This window comes from Miscanthus floridulus, chromosome 9 (assembly GCF_019320115.1).
Source record: "Miscanthus floridulus cultivar M001 chromosome 9, ASM1932011v1, whole genome shotgun sequence".
In the NCBI taxonomy this organism is placed as follows: Eukaryota; Viridiplantae; Streptophyta; class Magnoliopsida; order Poales; family Poaceae; genus Miscanthus; species Miscanthus floridulus.
This window is the reverse complement of record NC_089588.1, coordinates 44750563-44775120: the sequence shown is the minus strand read 5'-3', so window position 1 is coordinate 44775120 and position 24558 is coordinate 44750563. Positions and strand designations below refer to the sequence as shown.

Here is a 24558-nt window from a genome sequence, read left to right as displayed (position 1 = left end):
TTGGACATAAGAGTGACATCTATACTGATCACAAAAGTTTGAAGTACATTTTCACTCAGACGGATCTGAATATGAGGCAGCGTCGATGGTTAGAGTTGATCAAAGATTATGACCTGGAGGTACACTATCATCCGGGGAAGGCGAATGTTGTCGCCGATGCTCTTAGTAGGAAGAGTTATGCCAATGAGGTGCAAGTGACATCGATGTCAAGTGAGTTGTGTGCTGAGATTAAGCTACTGAATTTAGGCTTTGTCACTAATGCGGTGGAGTTGGTGTTGGAGCCTAAATTAGAGCAAGAAATACGTAAGGGTCAGTTACAGGATGCGAAGTTGAAAGAGATAGCGGAAAACATAGTGATTGGTAAGGCACCAGGTTTCCGCATGGACGACAATGGAACTCTGTGGTTTGGGAAAAGACTGTGTGTGCCTGAGGATAAGGCTATACGTGAGGCAATTCTTCGTGAGGCACATGAGTCTGCTTATTCTATTCATCCTGGAAGTACCAAGATGTATTTAGATCTAAAAGAGAAGTATTGGTGGTACGGACTCAAAAGAGATGTTGCTGAATATGTTGCTTTGTGTGATACCTGTCAGAGGGTCAAGGCTGAACATCAAAGACCTGCAGGATTGCTACAACCAATGAAGATACCTGAGTGGAAGTGGGAAGAAGTTGGTATGGATTTTATAGTTGGGTTACCACGTACTCAGAGAGGTTATGATTCAGTCTGGGTAATAGTGGATCGTTTAACTAAAGTTGCTCACTTTATACCGGTCAAGACTACTTATAATGGACCAAGGTTAGCTCAGTTATATATGGAGAGAATAGTGTGTCTACATGGAGTTCCCAAGAAAATTGTGTCTGATCGAGGTACTCAATTTACATCTCATTTTTGGCAGCAAGTACATAGTTCGTTGGGAACCAAGTTGAATTTTAGTACAGCATATCATCCTCAGACAGATGGGCAAACTGAGAGAATTAATCAGATATTGGAGGATATGTTGAGGGCTTGTGCGTTGCAGTATGGAACAAGTTGGGATAAGAGTTTGCCTTATGCAGAGTTCTCGTACAACAACAGTTATCAGAAAAGTCTCAATATGGCACCTTTCGAAGCTTTGTATGGACGAAAGTGTAGAACCCCGTTGTTTTGGAACCAAACGGGGAGAAACTCAAGTGTTTGGACCAGATGTTCTAAGAGACGCAGAAGAGCAAGTAAGGATGATCAGGGATAACTTGAGAGTGGCTCAGTCTCGACAAAAGAGCTATGCCGACACTAGAAGAAGAGAATTGGTTTTTGAAGTAGGTGATTACGTGTACTTAAAGGTGTCACCTATGAGAAGTGTGAGGAGGTTTAACATGAAGGGAAAGTTAGCACCAAGGTATATTGGACCTTTCAAGGATTTTAGAGAGACGTGGAGAGGTAGCTTATCAGTTAGAATTGCCTGAGAGTTTGTCGGGTGTACACTGATGTGTTCCATGTATCTCAGCTAAAGAAGTGTTTGCGTGTACCTGAGGAACAGATACCGTTAGAAGAGCTTACAGTTAAGGAAGATCTCACTTATGAGGAGTTTCCAGGTAAAGATTTTGGAGACGGCAGAAAGAGTTACCCGGAGCCGAGTTATAAAGATGTGCAAGGTTCAGTGGAATCGGTATACCAAGGATGAGGCTACTTGGGAAAGAGAAGAGGATCTGAGAAAAACATACCCACAGTTATTTGAGTAAGCATCGTCCGAATCTCGAGGACGAGATTCATTTTAAGGGGGGTAGAATTGTAACACCCTAAATTTTACAACAATTGAAACTAGGGAAAAATTGATTTACTAAGCATTTTTGTGAGCATTTAAGTTTAGGAAGAATAATAAAATTTATCAAATTAAAATTTAATATAGGTTAACAACAATGAATGTGCATTCATGCTGCTGCATATAAATTTTTGGAATGGTTTGATTTGAACTCAAGTTTGAATATGATTTGAATTCTTGCTTTCAAAATTTGCTTTGGAAAGTAATTGGAAAAAAAATGGAATTCTCTTCCTTCTTCTTTTCGGCCCGAAGGCCTGCTGCTGCCGCGGTCCATCTTTTTCCAGAGCCGGCCCGCGCTCTTCACTGATTGGGCCAAAGCCTGGTTTCCCCGGCCCAGTCGCGCAGCCCAGCTTCGCTGGCGCCAGCCGCGAGCCACGCCCGCGCAGGCTTCCTCCGCAGCTGATCGGCCGGGCCCACAGGTCAGACCCGCCCCTTTCCTCTCGCCGTAGCAGAGTCGGACTCTGTTCCGCGTCGGTGCCGAAGTCCAGAGCTCCCACGATCCGTGTGCCGTCGCGCCCAAGATTTCCGTCCTCATAAATAGCGGCAGCACCTCTCCTCTACCTCCTATCCCATCTGGCGGCCGTTTTTCGTAGCCGCAGCAGTCGTAGCCCTAAGCGCCGCCGCCGCCGAGGGTGTTTCGCGATTTCGTCACGACATCACCTCCGTAAGCACGTTGCCGAGCTTCGTGTCAGTTCTGCGAACTTCCGAGTCCCTTTTATCTCTTTATCTCGCTCTGTTTTGCTTACCTTGTGTCGCCGGGTTGTACAGGAGCTCCGCCGACAGCTACCCCGAGCCGCTCGTCGTCGTCACGTCTTCTCCGTCCGCGAAAAGCCTGTTGGTGAGTTCGCGATCATCTCCTCTCGCTCCCCGTACTTCTTCCGAGTCTAACCGTGTCCTAAATCGCTGGATTTGAGAACTCCGGCGAACTCCCCTGCTCTCCGGCCATGGAGCCGCAGCGCTTGGTCCTGTTGCCGACCGGCCAGCCTTCTTCTCCCCCTTCCCTTCTAATCTAAGCCGTTCGGTTGAGATCCGACGGTCCATAAAGGATGATACCCCTTCGGCTGGAAAAATTTCAAAAGAGACCCTCTCTTATTCCCTAATCTAACCCGCGGTCCTTTGCGCATTTATCATTTTATGTTTCTTTCTTCAGAAAGCGTATTTTCGTGCGGTTAGATTGAAATACGTTTTCAGCTATTTACAGATTTGCCATTCAACTTGTTTTCGCCGTAAAATCTTCGTTTTAACTCCGATTTGATCCGTTCAAGTTGCGTTAGATTCGTAATTAAGTAATGTACATGTTCATGCTACTGTAAAGTAGGTTTCTAACTTTTATAATTCGAGCTTAGATCTAATCTATTATTTGCCTATAGGAAATCTTGTATAATTCATAACTTCTCCGTTCTAGATCCGATTTTTGTGATCCTCACGTCTGTGTGTTCTTAGCGAAACGTAGATTCGTTTTCCAAACTTTTCATCTTGATTCTTTACTGTTGGTGTGCTGTTCTAATCTATAGCCTTGTTTGCTTTGCATGATTGTTCCTGGATGCTTGTATGTTGCTGTGGTTATCGAGTATAGACGGTGAGCAGTTCGTGGGAGATCCAGGATACGACTTTGACGAGCAGGACCAGCAAGAGTACATTGCTCAAGGCAAGTATAGCATGGGATCATCCTTGTTTCCTATTCACTTTAATTCATTAAATTCATATTGCATGTGTCACCTTGATAGGGATTTCCTAGAATTGAACTATTACCTTGTCACCTATGGGTTATGCATGTGGGTAGCCTTGCTAGAGCTCAATTAAACCATGATCTTGTAACTTGACTAATGGTATATGCAATAAACATTAAAATATGACTTTTTAGCAACATGGAAACAGGGGGCTGGAGTGTTTAGCTACTTTCTAAATGCTTTAGATTCCTCTCCCTAAGGACTTATCTGTAAGTGATCATCCGGGACTTACAGTACAGCTGTGAGGGCTACATGGCTCTGGCTTTAGCTCAGTATGAGGACCTTTTCTAGCTTGTTAGTGGTTACCTTTATTGGCGTAAGAATGGCTTGACGAATCGGGTATAGGACAGCCTCTACTCTTATGTGTATAGCCGTGAAGGAATTGTGCCATTTGACCGGGGGGTTCCTATAACTGTTTGCCAAGTGAATCTAATGGCCCTAACTTGTTAGACGAACCTTTGAAAGGCTTCATAGTGACCCCTGCCTGCTCACCTTGGAAGTGTTTTGGGAGTTATAAACCCAGGCATATGGGTATCACGACTCACAGTGAAAGTGTACAACCTCTGCAGAGTGTAAAACTGGTATATCAGCCGTGCTCACGGTCACGAGCGGCCTTGGAACATTTATGGAATAGATGAACACTAAGTAACATTTGTTTATGCTATTCATTATTCATGTTTACATTTGATCATGTGTTTGGCAATGGGAACTGAAACAACTTGATGCTACTCATAAGCTAAAACTGTGACAACTAAAAGCTGAACGCTGTAAACCTGTGTCTAGCCTTTTGAGACTCATGAACCCCGTGTTACACTTGTTGAGTACGACATGTACTTACGCTTGTTTATTTTCATTACTTGGATAAAAATCCCGGATGGGTAACAGATGACCTTGAGAATGATGATTTCCCTGAGGACTACTAGACTTGTGGTCAACTAGTCGACGTCCCTGTGAATTGGAGCTTCCGCGAGAGATCTTTTCATTATTCCCGCTATATTTATGTGATAACTCTATCTTATTCGTGATGTAATAAACATTTGTGATGATACTATTCATAATTTGTCGGCTTATGTGTGTGACTGATCTCTGGGCGCACATAAGATTTTGCACTCCATTTTATCCTTAAAATTGGGTGTGACACTATAATATATATAGGTTCATACTTTATTCGAATATAATAAAGCTCGAGATGAGAATTAGATGTAATTATATGTGTGCGTGTATTTATATTAGCAGCGTAGAATACGTACATAAAAACATATTATATATTAAACAAATATGTGTAACTGAACTGAAAACAAATTAAACAAAAAAAAGAAAAAGAAAATGAACCTTTAGTCCCGGTTGGGGTTACCAACCGGGACTAAAGGGTGCGGCAACTTTTGCTCGGCTGGAGGGCCTTTAGTCCCAACCGGGACTAAAAGTCCCTCTTTAGTCCCGGCTCGATGACCCGGGACTAAAGGTCTGTTGCTCGCCAGTCTGTTTTCGAAGTTTTGGCTGGCGGACAGTTCGGCGCAGACCGTGGACAGTCTGGCCCGTCTTCCGCGAACAGTCCGCGCTTGGACTGCAGACAGTCCGGTCCTGTGCAGACTTCTTGGCTTTGATGTGTTTCGTCGAGGGCTTTGCTTGGTCGTTTCTCGAGGGTCCCACTGTGTCTCTTGGTCATCACCATACAGCCACCTAGTTGGCTCGTGGATCTTTCCTCTCCCATGTGTTTGGGTTTGGGGTTTGATTTTGGGATAGTGGCCTAAGTTTTTGAAAGAAATTTGAGTTTCTCATTCATCTCCTCTGGTCGCCGTTTTGGTCCTTCATTTTTACTTCCTGGCCGTCGGCCAGCACAGCAGCACTTATCGTCACGTGGCTTGTAGATTGAGATGGCCTGGCCGAAATAGAAAAACTGAGAGAGAGTTGGTGGAAGAAAGTGGTTACGGAGGAAAGTGGAAGGAAATTTCTCGTGTGTAATAATCAATCTACATAGAGCGAATGCTTTCGAGTTGAGAAGATGGCTGAAATGGTCGCTTATTACACACCATACCAAAATTATTTATGTGGCATATTTGATTATAATAGTAGGTAGCTATTTATTATTGAGAGACTAGTTTATAAAGCTAGTGACATGAATCTATATATGCATTGAGGGTGGCTATTTTCTTCGTCCACCAAAACTTATAAAGGGATGTAACATTTTTTGAAACAGTGTAACGAAACATATCACTGAGATCGGCCAAAAAAACGGGCTCCCTTTCACAAATTCAAAAGCATTCTTTAAATTAATCTTCTCGAGAACTGAAGCCGTCGTGTGGACTGTCAGCGACAACGTGCCTTGGAGTGGTTCTCGCGAATCTAGAAGAGAATTATATATTTAACTAATGGGATGCGTTGTTGTTTGCCCCACTTTAACCTGAGAACTGAATCACCTATCCTCTCTCATACCACCGCACAAGCTAGCTAGCATTTCACTCAGCCAGTAGTCGCGAGTGAAGATGGCTGAAATGATCTCGAGCGCCGCCATGGGTGTGTTGGGCTCCGTCATCAACAAGCTGGCCGCCATGCTCACCGACAAGTACAACCTCGCCAGAGACGTCAAGCAAGGGATCCGGTCCCTGCAAGACGAGCTGCGCACCATGGAAGCCTTGCTGCTGAGGCTCGAAGACAAGGACGACAACCAGATCGATCCACTCGCCAAAGACTGGAGGAGCAAGGTGCGTGAGCTGTCCTACGATATTGAGGATTGCATCGACCGTTTTGTGCTCAATCACAGCCATGGAGATGGAGGTTCCATGGCCAACTTTGTGCACAAGGCCATTCAAATGGTGAAAACGTTGTTCAAGGACAGAGGAATAGCAGAGGAGATCCGACGACTCAAGAGGCTCGTGAGCGAGCAGAGCGAGCGGGGGAAACGCTACTACTACATCAATCAGTATCTCCTCGCCTCCTCATCTCGGCCAGTGCCGTTAGATCCTCGAGCACCTGCACTCTTTCAAGAGGCGAGGGATCTTGTTGGAATCGATGCTCCTCGTGAGGAGATCATCAGCTTATTGAGATGTGAAGACAAGGAGCACAAGGTGGTGTCCATCTATGGGATAGGTGGGCAGGGGAAGACCACTCTCGCCATGGAGGTGTACCACAAAATCACTGAAGCTGCTTTTGATAGCCGGGCTTTTGTGTCTGTATCACAAACTCCAGATATGAAGAAACTTCTTAGAGATATATTGTCTCAAATAAGCAAGAGCCATTTTGACCAGTCACAGATGTTAGAGACAGTTGTGCAGCTCATCCGCACACTGAAAGATTGCTTAAAGGACAAGAGGTAATCAATATTATTTCTTTTTCTAATAGTTAACCAGTTCATCTAGCTAGAATAATGTCGTGCAATATTTGTTTATCACATGAGCTCACCTAATTATTAGGCCATTTATGAAATTTTCTGGGAATTTTAAAAAATGATTCATTTCTCCGACATCTTTAACTTCACTGGAATACGCTTCAATTCATGGTTTGCCTTACATAATTAATAACGTGATTCCACAACCAATGTATGCAGGTACTTCATCTTGATTGATGATATCTGGAGTGTATCAGCATGGGAGCTTGTACGATCTGCCTTACCTGTCAATGACACTGGAAGCAGAATTATTACTACAACACGCATTGAAGCAGTAGCCAAATCTTGTTGTACTGGTATTGCTGCACAAATGTATCAAGCAAAGCCCCTTAGTCATGAGGACTCCCAAAGATTATTCTTTAAGAGGCTATTTTTGTGCGGTGATGATTGCCACCTAGATTTGAGGAAAGTATCCGATGATATTTTAAAGAAATGTTGCGGCTTACCACTAGCCATAATCAGTATAGCTGGTTTATTAGCAAACAGAAGCAAAGCAGTGGAAGTCTGGGTCAATGTATTGAGGTCTATTGCTGATGCAGTTGACAAAGATTCTCCCATTGATAAGATGAAAAGAATTCTGCTGCTGAGTTACTTTGACCTTCCTCACCATCTAAAGAGTTGTTTGCTATATCTAAGTGTGTTTCCAGAGGATTCTTTGATTGATTGCCAACAGTTGATATTGTTATGGGTAGCCGAAGCACTGATTCCTGGACAGGAAAGGGAAAGTATGGAGCAGCTAGGGAGAAGTTACTTGAATGAGCTCATCAATAGAAGTTTGGTGCAGCCAACCAAGGTTGGGGGAGACGGCGCAACAGTGAAACAGTGCAAAGTTCATGATGTCATACTTGAGTTCACTGTATCAAAGGCCGTGGAGGACAACTTTGTTACTATATGGAATGGTAATGGTTTTTCTAAAAATTATTCTTCGAACAAGATTCGCCGTCTATCCATCCAAAAATATATTTCTTCCCGGGCAGAAGAGATTGCCAAGACAATAAAAAATGGAGCTCAGATCCGATCCATCAATATCTTTGGCTCAAATTCAGTTCTGGTTACTAAGCATGCCACAGAGTTCTTAAACAGCCAAGTCTTGCGAGTGCTGAATATTGAAGTTGAGTATGGTAAATGCTCTCTTGGACATGTCAAAAGTTTAGGTCAGTTGAAGTACTTGAGGATACACAATTATGCTTTGGTCGGCAAGCTTCCACAAGATATAGAAAAGCTGCAACATCTGGAGACACTAGATGTGAGAAGGCAATGTCTTCAAAAGCTACCAGCAAGTATTATCCAGTTGCAGAAGCTAGTGCGTCTTCATGTCTATCCGTCGGTGCGCCTACCCGATGGAATCAGAAGTCTGCAGGCGTTGGAAGAGCTATCAACGATCAATTTGGGTATTCAATCTGTAAAGTTTATCCAAGGACTCGGTGATCTAACCAATCTGAAATTACTTAAAATTGATTGGCCATGCTCTACTGAATTACGTGATATGGAGGATCACAAGGAAGCATGTATCTCAATGCTCTCCAGGCTGTTCAGTCACCTGCGAGAACTACGTGTGTGGCAGAGTGATCCTGATGCCACATGTTCATTCATGGCTTCGTGTGTCCCTACTCCACCACCACTTCGAAAGCTTGTTCTTAATACACGTTACTTAAATTGCATGGGCCCTCAAATCAGCTCACTAGTCAACCTGTCTCGCCTCTCCATTCGTGTCCATGGTGAAGCAGGCAAGGAAGGAATAAATATCCTAGCAAGTTTACCCATGCTGCTCTCTCTTAGTGTTGGCTTATTCAATGACAAAGATGGAGATTCAGGCATCGTCTACCCAAGGAACGCAATCAACCCACAAGGATTTCAGCGTTTGCTCAAGTTTCATTTCCGTTGTTATTGGTGTGACGCGGCATTGGAGTTTGAGCCAGGAGCCATGCCAAAGCTCCAAAGGCTCAAGCTGGAACTGATGGCACGGTGCCAGTTCAAGTTTGGGGAAGGTGGCCTCGTCCTTGGGTTGCAGAAGCTGGCAGGGCTCAAACATCTGGCTATAGATATTAACTGCGACGCTGCTGTTGCTGACGAGGTGGAGGCTTTGGAGAATGACATCAGGGACGCAGCAGGCGTCCATCCCAATAGCCCCATGCTCCAGGTAAGAAGACTTGATAAAGATATATTTAGTTCCATGGCTCAGGGGTGCAGCAGGCGTCCATCTGACCATCCCATCCCATCCCATACTAGCTAAAAGCCCGATGACCAAGTGAATGCTATTTCGAGTTATTATCCACTTATCCTCATGCACTGCACGGCACCTCTGATTGTACTTATCTCAGTTCGTCAGGGGTACTGTGTCTTTTAGTTCTAATAATGCTTAGACGTTTGCAAGGATTTATCTTGTGTTTACTTGGTTTCGTTTTAGAAAAGTCTGTTTTTTTTTCTTTAATGTGTTGAGATTATTCTTCGCATGGGTCATTATTGCATTTCTTTCTCATGGTAGCTCACTAGTTGCTTTAAACTAGTAAAGCAAAAATGCATCAGTGACCCTCAATTTGTCCCACCTTGTATATGGTCTCTTAATATATATAGAAAAACTTGCAAACAATGGCTTTGACCTTGATATGTGGGCCTTAAAGATATCTAGTCCAGATTGTTAGAAATAATCTGCTGCTCCCTTTATACCCGCGCAGTAGCACAAAAGTCAGCTCTGCTGTCAAATCTAGTCACTGTAGCAGCATGGCAATAGGACATGTCTGTGTACTAGGATTAGATAGCAGTAGTTGGGGGTTCGAGTACTTGCCAACCACCCTTGTACCTGGCAAGCTATGCAGCTCAGATACGGATACGAGTATCGGATACGATACGTATCGGATACGCGAATACACCATTTTTGAAAAAGCAATGACACGGGGATACGGCAGGTATACTTTAATAATATATTTAGTAACTAAATAACAAATCGATTGTAAGTTTCATGAGTTCAACAAATAGATATCTAGGGTTCAACTTAAGTTACGGAACAAACTAATGCAGCGATTTAATTTAAAAAGGTGAAATAAGGAGCATACAGACCTTTTGCTGAATTTGGCTGAAAAACACTGTTCTGGCTGAAATGTTGTGAGAGAAAAATACTGTTCTAGCTGAAAAAGAAACCGAACAAGCTGAATATGAGATAAGCCGAACGGGCCTTAAGAAGCAAAAGTTGATTTAATTGTACAGTAGGATACGAGGATGACCACACAGTATTTGCATCTGAAGTGCGCGATTCTTCCAACGTTAATGGTGGCGTTGTTGATGCTGCACCAGGCGACCTCCCGTGACGGTCGATGGGATGGATGACACAGAGAAAATCAAGGAGCCAAATCAGAGTATTAGAATGGAGCAGAAGATTCAAGGCTTCATGCCGGTCGAATTCTGCCATAGATGGAGCTCACCGGCCACCGGCCGCTAGATCCAGTCATCCAGATAGGCGCGTGAGAGAGGGATGTCCCGATGTACTAGCTCATGGCAGCGCACCTATGACTGCCGATTGCGGCGAGGGGATCGAAGGTCACACGGAACGAGCGGGCCCGGAGGTCTGTTTGACGTATTGGGCTGTATCCCATGCCGCCCAGCCATATCCGATACAAGTATCCGAGCCAATACGTATCTGATTTTTGAGACACGCCTGGAATACGTATCCAAGAAGTATCCAACGCGTATCCATATCGGATACGCGATACACTACCCTCTAGAAGTATCCACGCATCATAGCTGGCAAGGTACAACTAGAGTTGTACATATACTCATGCATAGCAATAGACATCAGAAGTTCAGTTCTCCACACCTGAGCAGAGTTTTGGCTAACGTTGGTGCTTGTTCGGTGTGTGTGCTGTTCTCACTCCCTCTTCAACGTCTAGCCTAGTGTGAGTGTGCGAGAGTGCCGGTGAGCGGATTGCTCACCCGTGCGAGAGATCTGGGGCCAACAAGTGATATCAGAGCTGAGGTGGGTGTTCGCCTGTGATGATGGTGGGCGACGGCAGTCAGGACGATGGCGAAAAGTCACCACGGCGGTCCCGGTTGCTGGTGCGTCGCGAGGTGGTCATCCAAAGAGCCGTGTGGGATGTTGGCGGAGCCAACTGGTCGGTCCTCACTCGAACCAACTATGGCGAGTGGTCGGTGACCATGAAGGTCAAGCTCAGATCCCGACGGCTCTAGAAGGCGGTTGACCAGGGCACCAATGATGAAGAGGAGGACTGCTCGGCGCTGGAGGCAATCCTAGCCGCTGTGCCTCCGGAGTACCGGGAGCCATTGGGGTCGAAGGACTCCGCCAAGGAAGCTTGGGACACCCTCAAGGCCATACGGGTCGAGTCCGACCGTGCAAGAAAGGCAAAGGCACAACAACTGCGGCGGGAGTACGACGACCTAGCATTCCGCGACGGGGAGGCGGTGGAGGACTTCGCCCTCCGGCTGTAGTCCCTCATCAGCCAGCTGGCGGCGCACGGTGTCGTCATCGACGATGAGGAGGTAGTCTCCGTGAAACTGCGCATCGTACCGCCCAAATACACCCAGATCGCTCTCTCAATTGAGACGATGTTGGACCTATCAACCTTCATGATTGAGGATCGGACAGGGCGTCTACAGGCGGTGGATGACCACACAGGGGCGACTGCAACATCGGTCAGCGGCAAGATGTTTATGACCGTGGAGGAGTGGACTGCTCGGATGCGGGAGAAGCGGTCCGGGGAAGCCTCCTCCAGCCACGGTGGCGACGACAAGCGTCATGGCATGGCCCCGCAACAGAGGAAGAAGAAGGACGGTGAGCCCCTGAGCAAGGACACTTGCCACCACTGTGGGAAGACTGGCCACTGGGCCCAGGAGTGCCCGATCGAAAAGAAGGAGAAGAAGGTTGAGGTTCACCTGGCTCAGGTGGACGACGACGAGCCAACTCTCCAGATGGCAACATTCTGTGCGCTGCACGACGTCGAGACAGAGGAGAAAGCATAGGAGGTGGCAGCTGTGGAGCAGGGGACTACATCGTGGGCCATCAAGCTCGACGAGCCGCGCGCCCAAGTCCATCTCGGACGAGTGGGTGGCGAGGTGGAGCAGAGGTGGTACCTGGACTCCGGCGCCAGCAAGCATATGACCGGCTCCAAGGCGGCTTTCTCTGAGCTGGACGGCGGCGTGACAGGGTCGGTGTAGTTTGGCGATGGCTCGAAGGTGGAGATTTGAGGCCATGGCACCATCATCTTCCGGTGTCAGAACCGCGAGCACCGCGCGCTGACGGATGTGTACTACATCCCACAGTTGTGCTCGGGCATCGTCAGCATCAGGTAGCTGGACGAGCGCGGTTGCGAGGTTCTGATCAAGAGCGGGATCTTGAAGATCCGTGATCTGGAGCGGCGTCTTCTCGCCAAGGTAAAACGCTCCCATAATCTATTGTACCTGCTCGATTTGAAGGTGGAGCAGCCGGTGTGCCTGGCGGCGTGGCACGCTAAGGAGCCATGGATGTGACATGCTGAAAGGTCCTAGTATGGCTAGAGGGGGGTGAATAGCCTAATAAAAATCTACAAATCAACTAGAGCAATTTGATTAGTATGACAAATAGCTTAATGCAAACTTGCTCTAGCTCTACAAGGGTTGCAAGCCACCTATCCAACAATTCTAGTTGCAATTATAACTTACGCATACAAAGAGCTATGCTACTAACTCACTAATAGCTCTCAATCTTGCTACTCTAAAGAGCTCAACTAGATGAATGTAAATAATAAAGCAAGCTCTCAATTCTAATTACACTAAAGAGCTTGTATCAACTAGTTTGCAAGAATGTAAATGAGCGAGTAGAATGATTATACTGCCGTGTAGTGGAGTGAACCAATCACAAGATGAATCCAATATCAATCACGGGGAGAATGCCGAAGGCAAGAGACAAACGATTTTTCTCCCGAGGTTCACGTGCTTGCCAACACGCTAGTCCCCGTTGTGTCGACCAACACTTGGTGGTTCGGCAGCTAAGAGGTGTTTCACAAACCTCGTCCACACGATAGGACGCCGCAAGAACCTACCCACAAGTGAGGTAACTCAATGACACGAGCAATTTACTAGAGTTACCTTTTGGCACTCCGCCGGGGAAGGTACAACTCCCCTTACAATCACCGGAGATGGCCACGAACAATCACCAACTTGTGCTGATCCTCCACCGCTGCTCCAACCGTCTAGGTGGTGGCAACCACCAAGACAAACAAGCGAAATCCGCAGCGCAACACGAATGCCAAGTGCCTCTAGATGCAATCACTCAAGCAATGCACTTGGATTCTCTCCCAATCTCACAATGATGATGGATCAATGATGGAGATGAGTGGGAGGGCTTAGGCTAAGCTCACAAGGATGCTATGTCAATGAAAATGTGCAAGAGAGTGAGCTTCAACCGGCCATGGGGCTTAAATAGAAGCCCCCATAAAATAGAGCCGTTGTACCCCTTCACTGGGCACATATCGGGCTGACCGGATGCTCCGGTCCTTCTGACCGGACCCTGGACTTAGCGTCCGGTCAACAGATGTAAGCCACGTGTCATTGTCCATTTAACGGGAACCACCCGATCGCAACGGCTAAGTAGCGACCGGATGCTCCGGCACAAGTGACCGGACGCTGGACTCCCAGCATCCGGTCGTTTACAGTAAGGGTCTAAATCCAGTTTTCTTCGACCGGACGCATCCGGTCCACCTCGACCGGACACACTTCAGCGTCCGGTGCAAAACCCTGGATACTGTGCTGACCTATGACCTGTCAGTCCGACCGGACCTAGACTTCCAGCGTCCGGTCAATTCAGACCCAGCGTCCGGTCAGTAGACCGACGCTGGTGTCTTCACTGCCACGCCTGACCGGACACGCCGGTCCACCCAAGACCAGCGTCTGATCACAGTGAAAACAGTGGGACTGAGTTCCTTTCTACTCTATCTTCTTCACCCTTGCTCAAATGTACCAACCACCAAGTATATCACCTTATGCACATGTGTTAGCATATTTTCACAAACATTTTCAAGGGTGTTCGTGATCCACTAGATCCTAAATGCATATGCAATGAGTTCGAACATGTAGTGGCACTTTGACAACCGCGTTTCGATACGAGTTTCACTCTCCTATCATTTATACCTTTGCCTTGAGCCTTTTGTTTTTCTCTTTCTTCTTTTCCAAGATTAAGCACTTGATTATCACCATGCCATCACCATTGTCATGATCTTCAACATTGCTTCATCTCTTGGAGTAGTGCTACCTATCTCATAATCACTTAGATAACCTAGGTTAGCACTTAGGGTTTCATCAATTAACCAAAACCAAGCTAGAGCTTTCAATCTCCCCTTTTTGGTAATTGATGACAACCCTTTCACAAAGATATGAATTGAATTTTAATTGAATCCATGTTGCTTGCCGAAGCATATTTACCATGTGTAAAAGAATATGGACAAGTTTCACGAATTCTATGTGGTAGCAATTGCTCCCCCTACATATGTGCTAAGAGTTTGGATTGAAGCTTGCACATATGCTTAGATAGGAAATGTAGGAGACAATTTCTACCAAATGATGCTAAGGTATAAGAGATGGACCTTTGAAGCGTGATACCAATCAGAGTGCACCAATATACCATCATTAGCACCATAAGTAACTAGACATTCACAAAAACTAGAATACCCCATGAGATCAACATTACAAGCAATGATCTAGTTTCCATATGATGAACATAAGTCTAGTTACTTTAGCTTAATACAACTTGGAAATACATAGGAATGAAATCATTGGATATCCTATGCATGCTAATTTTTCATTTCATTATTAAATTTATAACTAGCATACATCACACAAGCATGGATATTGGAATTTAAAACTTGTGCTATGCAAGCAATTATATGAAATGCACATTCAAATGCAACATATAAGTTTATGAGCTTGCTCCCCCTACTTGTGTGCTCAAAATTTTAATTGATCCCCTTTCTTTGTCATTTGTCATATTTCTACCCCTATCTTACTATCTTTGTTCCTCTCCCCCTTTGTCATCAATGACCACAAAGGCAACAATTAGCATAAAAGGTGAGCTCAAATTATAGATAGGTTGGGGTGAAACCATGTGAAATGAGGATCATTTTTCCAATTTGGTTCAATCTAGGGTACTTGCACAAGATATTTAACTCGGTTTGATCCAAGGACAAGCTTCTTCACACCTCCAAATAAGGGTTATCTTGTACCATGTTGAGTTAAACACTTATAGCTCATTTTCTAGATTAAACACTAGGTTTACAAGCCCACAAACATGTCATATGCTACCACTAGATCATTTTAAACATACAAGCAATAGTGGTACCATACAAGCATCGAATTCATTTGATTTTTCATGAATGAACTTATTGAAATGCACAATATGTCTAGATGCACTAATCATGTCCTTAGCAAGGATGAATGCCATGCCAATCAATTTTTACCTTGAATAGGTCAAAGGAGAGGCATGTCATATAGTGGGGGTGCATCAACACATATTGGAGAAGTCAAGTATGTTCAATTCATGCCTTAGCTTGCAAAACCTCTTCTCATCAAGTGGCTTGGTGAATATGTCGGCAAGTTGATCTTCGGTGCCCACACTCTCAATACAAATGTCCCCTTTTTGTTGGTGATCTCTTATGAAATGACGGCGGACATCTATATGCTTTGTTCTTGAGTGTTGAATTCGGTTGTTGGTGAGCTTGACGGCACTCTCATTGTCACATAGCAATGGCACTTGCTTGAACTTGATCCCAAAATCATTCAAAGTAGCCTTCATCCAAAGTAATTGAGCACAACAACTACCGGCCAAAATGTACTCCGCTTCGGCGGTTGAAAGTGCTACACTATTTTGCTTCTTTGATGACCAAGATACAAGTGATCTTCCCAATAGTTGGCATGTGCCCGATGTGCTCTTTCTCTCAACTTTGCATCCCGCATAATCGGAGTTCGAGTATCCAATCAACTCAAATCTTGCTCCTTTGGGATACCACAATCCAACATGTTGTGTATACTTCAAATACCTCAATACTCTCTTAGTTGCCTTCAAATGACTTTCCTTTGGTGAGGCTTGAAATTTAGCACACATGCATACACTAAACATCACATCCGGCCTTGATACGGTCACATAGAGTAGGCTTCCAATCATAGACCGATACATCTTTTGATCCACCATGTTTCCACTAGCATCAATATCCAAGCTTCCACTTGACCCCATTGGTGTACTAATAGCTTTGCTATCATCCATTCCAAACTTCTTGAGCATGTCCTTGATATACTTGCCTTGACTCACAAATGTGCCATTCTTCATTTGCTTGATTTGAAGACCAAGGAAGTAACTAAGTTCTCCAATCATAGACATCTCAAACTCATTTGCCATCATCTTTCCAAACTCCTCACAAAATTCTTGATTTGTTGATCCAAATATGATATCATCAATATAAATTTGCATCACAAACAAATCACTTCCAAGCTTCTTGGTGAAGAGAGTGGTGTCAACCTTCCCATCTTAAATCCCTTAGAGAGTAGGAAGTCCCTCAATCTCTCATACCATGCTCTAGGTGCTTGTTTCAATCCATACAAAGCCTTTCTCAAGTGTAAACATGGTTGGGTTTCTTTTCATCTTTAAAATCGGGAGGGTTGCTCAACATACACAAGCTCATTGATGTACCCATTGAGAAATGCACTCTTGACATCCATTTGGTACAACTTGATGTTATGAGCACAAGCATAGGCTAATAAGATCCTTATTGCTTCCAATCTTGCAACCGGGGCATATGTTTCTCCAAAGTCAAGACCTTCAACTTGAGTGTAACCTTGAGCCACTAGTCTTGCTTTGTTCCTTATAACTATCCCATCTTGATCTTGCTTGTTCCAAAAGACCCACTTTGTTCCAATCACATTATGATCCTTAGGCCTCTCAACTAACTCCCATACTTGGTTTCTTGTGAAGTTGTTTAGCTCTTCATGCATAGCATTGATCCAATCAACATCCTCCAAAGCTTCATCTATCTTCTTTGGTTCAATGGATGACACAAATGAGAAGTGCTCACAAAAAGATGCCAATCTTGACCTAGTTTGCACCCCTCTTGAAATATCACCAATGATAGTATCCAATGGATGATCTCTTGCCACATTGGTTGGTTGAAGCACTTGCACTTGATTGCTTGTATTTGATTGATCACTTAGTTGAGATGATGAACTAGCCACTTGTTGATCTTGCACATGCCATCACTAGCACTTGCTTGAACTTGATCATGAGAACCACTAGCTTGCACATTTGAGTTAGAGAGCACTTGATCTTTTTCATCTTCAATGTCAATCACCTCTCTAGGCCTTATCTCACCAATGTCCATCTTCTTCATTGCATTGACCAATTGAGTGCCTCTCACATCATCTAGATTCTCATCTTCCTCTTGGGAACCATTTGTTTCATCAAACTCCACATCATGAACCTCATCAAGAGTACCACTAGCCAAATTCCAAACTCTATAAGCTTTGCTAATAGTGGAGTATCCAAGCAAGAAGCCTTCATCACATTTGTTTTCAAACTTGCTCAATCTAGTGCCTTTCTTCAATATGTAGCATTTGCATCCAAAGACCTGAAAGTATGCAATGTTTGGCTTTCTTCCATTCAATAGTTCATATGGTGTCTTCTCCATCATGGGGTGACAATAGAGTCGGTTGCTATAGTAGCAAGCCATGTTGATTGCTTCAGCCCAAAATGAATGACTCACATTGTACTCACTCAACATTGATCTTGCCATATCAATCAAGGTTCTATTCTTCCTTTCAACTAAGCCATTTGATTGAGGAGTATACTTGGCCGAGAATTGATGTTTGATTCCAAATTCATCACATAACTCATCAATTCTTGTATTATTTAATTCTCTACCATTGTCAATTCTCACTTCTTGATGGTTGTTTCAAATTCATTGTGAGTGGCCTTGACAAATGATTTGAAAGTTGCAAACACATCACTCTTGTCACTAAGAAAGAACACCCATGTGTATCTTGTGAAATCATCCACAATCACAAATCCATACTTATTTCCACCAATGCTAGTGTATGTGGTTGGACCAAATAAGTCCATGTGCATCAACTCAAATGCCTTAGATGTGCTCATCATGCTCTTTTTAGGGTGTGTGTTACCAACTTGTTTTCCGGCTTGACATGCACTACATAGCTTATCCTTTTCAAATGTGACATCTTTGAAGCCTCTAACTAAGTCATGCTTGATCAACTTGTTCAATTGTCTCATTCCAACATGACCAAGCCTTCTATGCCATAACCAACCCAAGCTAGACTTAGTGATCAAACATGTTGACAATTGAGCTTCTTTAGCATTGAAATTAACTAAGTATAGATTCTCATATCTAAATCCTTTGAATATCAAGTTTGAGCCATCTACACTTATGATTTCTACATCATCCACACCAAATATGCACTTGAAACCAAGATCACACAATTGGGCTACCGACAATAGGTTGAAGTTCAAGCTTTCTACTAGTAGCACATTGGAAATGCTCAAATCATTGGATATTGCAATCTTACCAAGCCCTTTGACTTTGACTTTGCCATTATCACCAAATGTTATACTATCAATCCCATTGCACTTGTTTTCATTGATTGAATTGAACATCCTTGAATCACCGGTCATGTGTTGTGTGCACCCACTATCAAGCACCCAATACCTTCCTCTGGCTTTATAATTGACCTACAAAAGAAAATCAATTCTTTTTAGGTACCCAAACTTGCTTGGTTCCTTGAAGGTTAGTCACCAAGGTTTTTAGTACCCAAATGACCTTCTTCTTTGGGCCCACAAATTGGTGTACCAATGAACTTAGCATTGGCACCATTGGCACCCTTATAAAGCATGTAACAAGAATCAAATTTGATTGAGGATACATTTGGTAGCTTGTTCTTGTTAGTTTTACAATATTGCTAAGGAGCACAAGGTGGTGTCCATCTATGGGATAGGTGGGCAGGGGAAGACCACTCTCGCCATGGAGGTGTACCACAAAATCACTGAAGCTGCTTTTGATAGCCGGGCTTTTGTGTCTGTATCACAAACTCCAGATATGAAGAAACTTCTTAGAGATATATTGTCTCAAATAAGCAAGAGCCATTTTGACCAGTCACAGATGTTAGAGACAGTTGTGCAGCTCATCCGCACACTGAAAGATTGCTTAAAGGACAAGAGGTAATCAATATTATTTCTTTTTCTAATAGTTAACCAGTTCATCTAGCTAGAATAATGTCGTGCAATATTTGTTTATCACATGAGCTCACCTAATTATTAGGCCATTTATGAAATTTTCTGGGAATTTAAAAAATGATTCATTTCTCCGACATCTTTAACTTCACTGGAATACGCTTCAATTCATGGTTTGCCTTACATAATTAATAACGTGATTCCACAACCAATGTATGCAGGTACTTCATCTTGATTGATGATATCTGGAGTGTATCAGCATGGGAGCTTGTACGATCTGCCTTACCTGTCAATGACACTGGAAGCAGAATTATTACTACAACACGCATTGAAGCAGTAGCCAAATCTTGTTGTACTGGTATTGCTGCACAAATGTATCAAGCAAAGCCCCTTAGTCATGAGGACTCCCAAAGATTATTCTTTAAGAGGCTATTTTTGTGCGGTGATGATTGCCACCTAGATTTGAGGAAAGTATCCGATGATATTTTAAAGAAATGTTGCGGCTTACCACTAGCCATAATCAGTATAGCTGGTTTATTAGCAAACAGAAGCAAAGCAGTGGAAGTCTGGGTCAATGTATTGAGGTCTATTGCTGATGCAGTTGACAAAGATTCTCCCATTGATAAGATGAAAAGAATTCTGCTGCTGAGTTACTTTGACCTTCCTCACCATCTAAAGAGTTGTTTGCTATATCTAAGTGTGTTTCCAGAGGATTCTTTGATTGATTGCCACAGTTGATATTGTTATGGGTAGCCGAAGCACTGATTCCTGGACAGGAAAGGGAAAGTATGGAGCAGCTAGGGAGAAGTTACTTGAATGAGCTCATCAATAGAAGTTTGGTGCAGCCAACCAAGGTTGGGGGAGACGGCGCAACAGTGAAACAGTGCAAAGTTCATGATGTCATACTTGAGTTCACTGTATCAAAGGCCGTGGAGGACAACTTTGTTACTATATGGAATGGTAATGGTTTTTCTAAAAATTATTCTTCGAACAAGATTCGCCGTCTATCCATCCAAAAATATATTTCTTCCCGGGCAGAAGAGATTGCCAAGACAATAAAAAATGGAGCTCAGATCCGATCCATCAATATCTTTGGCTCAAATTCAGTTCTGGTTACTAAGCATGCCACAGAGTTCTTAAACAGCCAAGTCTTGCGAGTGCTGAATATTGAAGTTGAGTATGGTAAATGCTCTCTTGGACATGTCAAAAGTTTAGGTCAGTTGAAGTACTTGAGGATACACAATTATGCTTTGGTCGGCAAGCTTCCACAAGATATAGAAAAGCTGCAACATCTGGAGACACTAGATGTGAGAAGGCAATGTCTTCAAAAGCTACCAGCAAGTATTATCCAGTTGCAGAAGCTAGTGCGTCTTCATGTCTATCCGTCGGTGCGCCTACCCGATGGAATCAGAAGTCTGCAGGCGTTGGAAGAGCTATCAACGATCAATTTGGGTATTCAATCTGTAAAGTTTATCCAAGGACTCGGTGATCTAACCAATCTGAAATTACTTAAAATTGATTGGCCATGCTCTACTGAATTACGTGATATGGAGGATCACAAGGAAGCATGTATCTCAATGCTCTCCAGGCTGTTCAGTCACCTGCGAGAACTACGTGTGTGGCAGAGTGATCCTGATGCCACATGTTCATTCATGGCTTCGTGTGTCCCTACTCCACCACCACTTCGAAAGCTTGTTCTTAATACACGTTACTTAAATTGCATGGGCCCTCAAATCAGCTCACTAGTCAACCTGTCTCGCCTCTCCATTCGTGTCCATGGTGAAGCAGGCAAGGAAGGAATAAATATCCTAGCAAGTTTACCCATGCTGCTCTCTCTTAGTGTTGGCTTATTCAATGACAAAGATGGAGATTCAGGCATCGTCTACCCAAGGAACGCAATCAACCCACAAGGATTTCAGCGTTTGCTCAAGTTTCATTTCCGTTGTTATTGGTGTGACGCGGCATTGGAGTTTGAGCCAGGAGCCATGCCAAAGCTCCAAAGGCTCAAGCTGGAACTGATGGCACGGTGCCAGTTCAAGTTTGGGGAAGGTGGCCTCGTCCTTGGGTTGCAGAAGCTGGCAGGGCTCAAACATCTGGCTATAGATATTAACTGCGACGCTGCTGTTGCTGACGAGGTGGAGGCTTTGGAGAATGACATCAGGGACGCAGCAGGCGTCCATCCCAATAGCCCCATGCTCCAGGTAAGAAGACTTGATAAAGATATATTAGTTCCATGGCTCAGGGGTGCAGCAGGCGTCCATCTGACCATCCCATCCCATCCCATACTAGCTAAAAGCCCGATGACCAAGTGAATGCTATTTCGAGTTATTATCCACTTATCCTCATGCACTGCACGGCACCTCTGATTGTACTTATCTCAGTTCGTCAGGGGTACTGTGTCTTTTAGTTCTAATAATGCTTAGACGTTTGCAAGGATTTATCTTGTGTTTACTTGGTTTCGTTTTAGAAAAGTCTGTTTTTTTTTCTTTAATGTGTTGAGATTATTCTTCGCATGGGTCATTATTGCATTTCTTTCTCATGGTAGCTCACTAGTTGCTTTAAACTAGTAAAGCAAAAATGCATCAGTGACCCTCAATTTGTCCCACCTTGTATATGGTCTCTTAATATATATAGAAAAACTTGCAAACAATGGCTTTGACCTTGATATGTGGGCCTTAAAGATATCTAGTCCAGATTGTTAGAAATAATCTGCTGCTCCCTTTATACCCGCGCAGTAGCACAAAAGTCAGCTCTGCTGTCAAATCTAGTCACTGTAGCAGCATGGCAATAGGACATGTCTGTGTACTAGGATTAGATAGCAGTAGTTGGGGGTTCGAGTACTTGCCAACCACCCTTGTACCTGGCAAGCTATGCAGCTCAGATACGGATACGAGTATCGGATACGATACGTATCGGATACGCGAATACACCATTTTGAAAAAGCAATGACACGGGGATACGGCAGGTATACTTTAATAATATATTTAGTAACTAAATAACAAATCGATTGTAAGTTTCATGAGTTCAACAAATAGATATCTAGGGTTCAACTTAAGTTACGGAACAAACTAATGCAGCGATTTAATTTAAAAAGGTGAAATAAGGAGCATACAGACCTTTTGCTGAATTTGGCTGAAAAACACTGTTCTGGCTGAAATGTTGTGAGAGAAAAATACTGTTCTAGCTGAAAAAGAAACCGAACAAGCTGAATATGAGATAAGCCGAACGGGCCTTAAGAAGCAAAAGTTGATTTAATTGTACAGTAGGATACGAGGATGACCACACAGTATTTGCATCTGAAGTGCGCGATTCTTCCAACGTTAATGGTGGCGTTGTTGATGCTGCACCAGGCGACCTCCCGTGACGGTCGATGGGATGGATGACACAGAGAAAATCAAGGAGCCAAATCAGAGTATTAGAATGGAGCAGAAGATTCAAGGCTTCATGCCGGTCGAATTCTGCCATAGATGGAGCTCACCGGCCACCGGCCGCTAGATCCAGTCATCCAGATAGGCGCGTGAGAGAGGGATGTCCCGATGTACTAGCTCATGGCAGCGCACCTATGACTGCCGATTGCGGCGAGGGGATCGAAGGTCACACGGAACGAGCGGGCCCGGAGGTCTGTTTGACGTATTGGGCTGTATCCCATGCCGCCCAGCCATATCCGATACAAGTATCCGAGCCAATACGTATCTGATTTTTGAGACACGCCTGGAATACGTATCCAAGAAGTATCCAACGCGTATCCATATCGGATACGCGATACACTACCCTCTAGAAGTATCCACGCATCATAGCTGGCAAGGTACAACTAGAGTTGTACATATACTCATGCATAGCAATAGACATCAGAAGTTCAGTTCTCCACACCTGAGCAGAGTTTTGGCTAACGTTGGTGCTTGTTCGGTGTGTGTGCTGTTCTCACTCCCTCTTCAACGTCTAGCCTAGTGTGAGTGTGCGAGAGTGCCGGTGAGCGGATTGCTCACCCGTGCGAGAGATCTGGGGCCAACAAGTGATATCAGAGCTGAGGTGGGTGTTCGCCTGTGATGATGGTGGGCGACGGCAGTCAGGACGATGGCGAAAAGTCACCACGGCGGTCCCGGTTGCTGGTGCGTCGCGAGGTGGTCATCCAAAGAGCCGTGTGGGATGTTGGCGGAGCCAACTGGTCGGTCCTCACTCGAACCAACTATGGCGAGTGGTCGGTGACCATGAAGGTCAAGCTCAGATCCCGACGGCTCTAGAAGGCGGTTGACCAGGGCACCAATGATGAAGAGGAGGACTGCTCGGCGCTGGAGGCAATCCTAGCCGCTGTGCCTCCGGAGTACCGGGAGCCATTGGGGTCGAAGGACTCCGCCAAGGAAGCTTGGGACACCCTCAAGGCCATACGGGTCGAGTCCGACCGTGCAAGAAAGGCAAAGGCACAACAACTGCGGCGGGAGTACGACGACCTAGCATTCCGCGACGGGGAGGCGGTGGAGGACTTCGCCCTCCGGCTGTAGTCCCTCATCAGCCAGCTGGCGGCGCACGGTGTCGTCATCGACGATGAGGAGGTAGTCTCCGTGAAACTGCGCATCGTACCGCCCAAATACACCCAGATCGCTCTCTCAATTGAGACGATGTTGGACCTATCAACCTTCATGATTGAGGATCGGACAGGGCGTCTACAGGCGGTGGATGACCACACAGGGGCGACTGCAACATCGGTCAGCGGCAAGATGTTTATGACCGTGGAGGAGTGGACTGCTCGGATGCGGGAGAAGCGGTCCGGGGAAGCCTCCTCCAGCCACGGTGGCGACGACAAGCGTCATGGCATGGCCCCGCAACAGAGGAAGAAGAAGGACGGTGAGCCCCTGAGCAAGGACACTTGCCACCACTGTGGGAAGACTGGCCACTGGGCCCAGGAGTGCCCGATCGAAAAGAAGGAGAAGAAGGTTGAGGTTCACCTGGCTCAGGTGGACGACGACGAGCCAACTCTCCAGATGGCAACATTCTGTGCGCTGCACGACGTCGAGACAGAGGAGAAAGCATAGGAGGTGGCAGCTGTGGAGCAGGGGACTACATCGTGGGCCATCAAGCTCGACGAGCCGCGCGCCCAAGTCCATCTCGGACGAGTGGGTGGCGAGGTGGAGCAGAGGTGGTACCTGGACTCCGGCGCCAGCAAGCATATGACCGGCTCCAAGGCGGCTTTCTCTGAGCTGGACGGCGGCGTGACAGGGTCGGTGTAGTTTGGCGATGGCTCGAAGGTGGAGATTTGAGGCCATGGCACCATCATCTTCCGGTGTCAGAACCGCGAGCACCGCGCGCTGACGGATGTGTACTACATCCCACAGTTGTGCTCGGGCATCGTCAGCATCAGGTAGCTGGACGAGCGCGGTTGCGAGGTTCTGATCAAGAGCGGGATCTTGAAGATCCGTGATCTGGAGCGGCGTCTTCTCG

The 24558-nt window shown here is 45.1% G+C and overlaps 2 protein-coding genes across 2 annotated transcripts; both read left to right on the top strand.

Moving 5' to 3' along the window:
- The first annotated feature begins 6012 nt into the window (after positions 1–6012).
- LOC136479775 (disease resistance protein RGA5-like) lies at positions 6013–9147 on the top strand. The gene is made up of 2 exons (XM_066477531.1): positions 6013–6839; positions 7074–9147. Exons 1-2 carry the CDS (start codon positions 6013–6015, stop codon positions 9145–9147), a joined length of 2901 nt encoding a protein of 966 aa, XP_066333628.1.
- Positions 9148–18913: 9766 nt separating this feature from the next.
- LOC136479774 (disease resistance protein RGA5-like) lies at positions 18914–23621 on the top strand. Its single transcript, XM_066477528.1, has 4 exons — positions 18914–19110; positions 19344–19480; positions 19876–21323; positions 23379–23621. The coding sequence occupies exons 1-4, from the start codon at positions 18914–18916 to the stop codon at positions 23619–23621; spliced, it is 2025 nt and encodes a 674-aa protein (XP_066333625.1).
- The last annotated feature ends 937 nt before the right edge of the window (positions 23622–24558 follow it).

Bases quoted from the DNA above. Each gene is read 5' to 3' on its own strand.
- LOC136479774 (XM_066477528.1), top strand. From the start codon at position 18,914: ATGGAGGTGTACCACAAAATCACTGAAGCTGCTTTTGATAGCCGGGCT. The intron at 19,481-19,875 runs GTATTGCTGCAC...TGTTATGGGTAG, and splicing joins AGCCAAATCTTGTTGTACTG to CCGAAGCACTGATTCCTGGA. The intron at 21,324-23,378 runs GTAAGAAGACTT...GCGGTTGACCAG, and splicing joins CCAATAGCCCCATGCTCCAG to GGCACCAATGATGAAGAGGA.
- LOC136479775 (XM_066477531.1), top strand. From the start codon at position 6,013: ATGGCTGAAATGATCTCGAGCGCCGCCATGGGTGTGTTGGGCTCCGTC. The intron at 6,840-7,073 runs GTAATCAATATT...CAATGTATGCAG, and splicing joins GATTGCTTAAAGGACAAGAG to GTACTTCATCTTGATTGATG.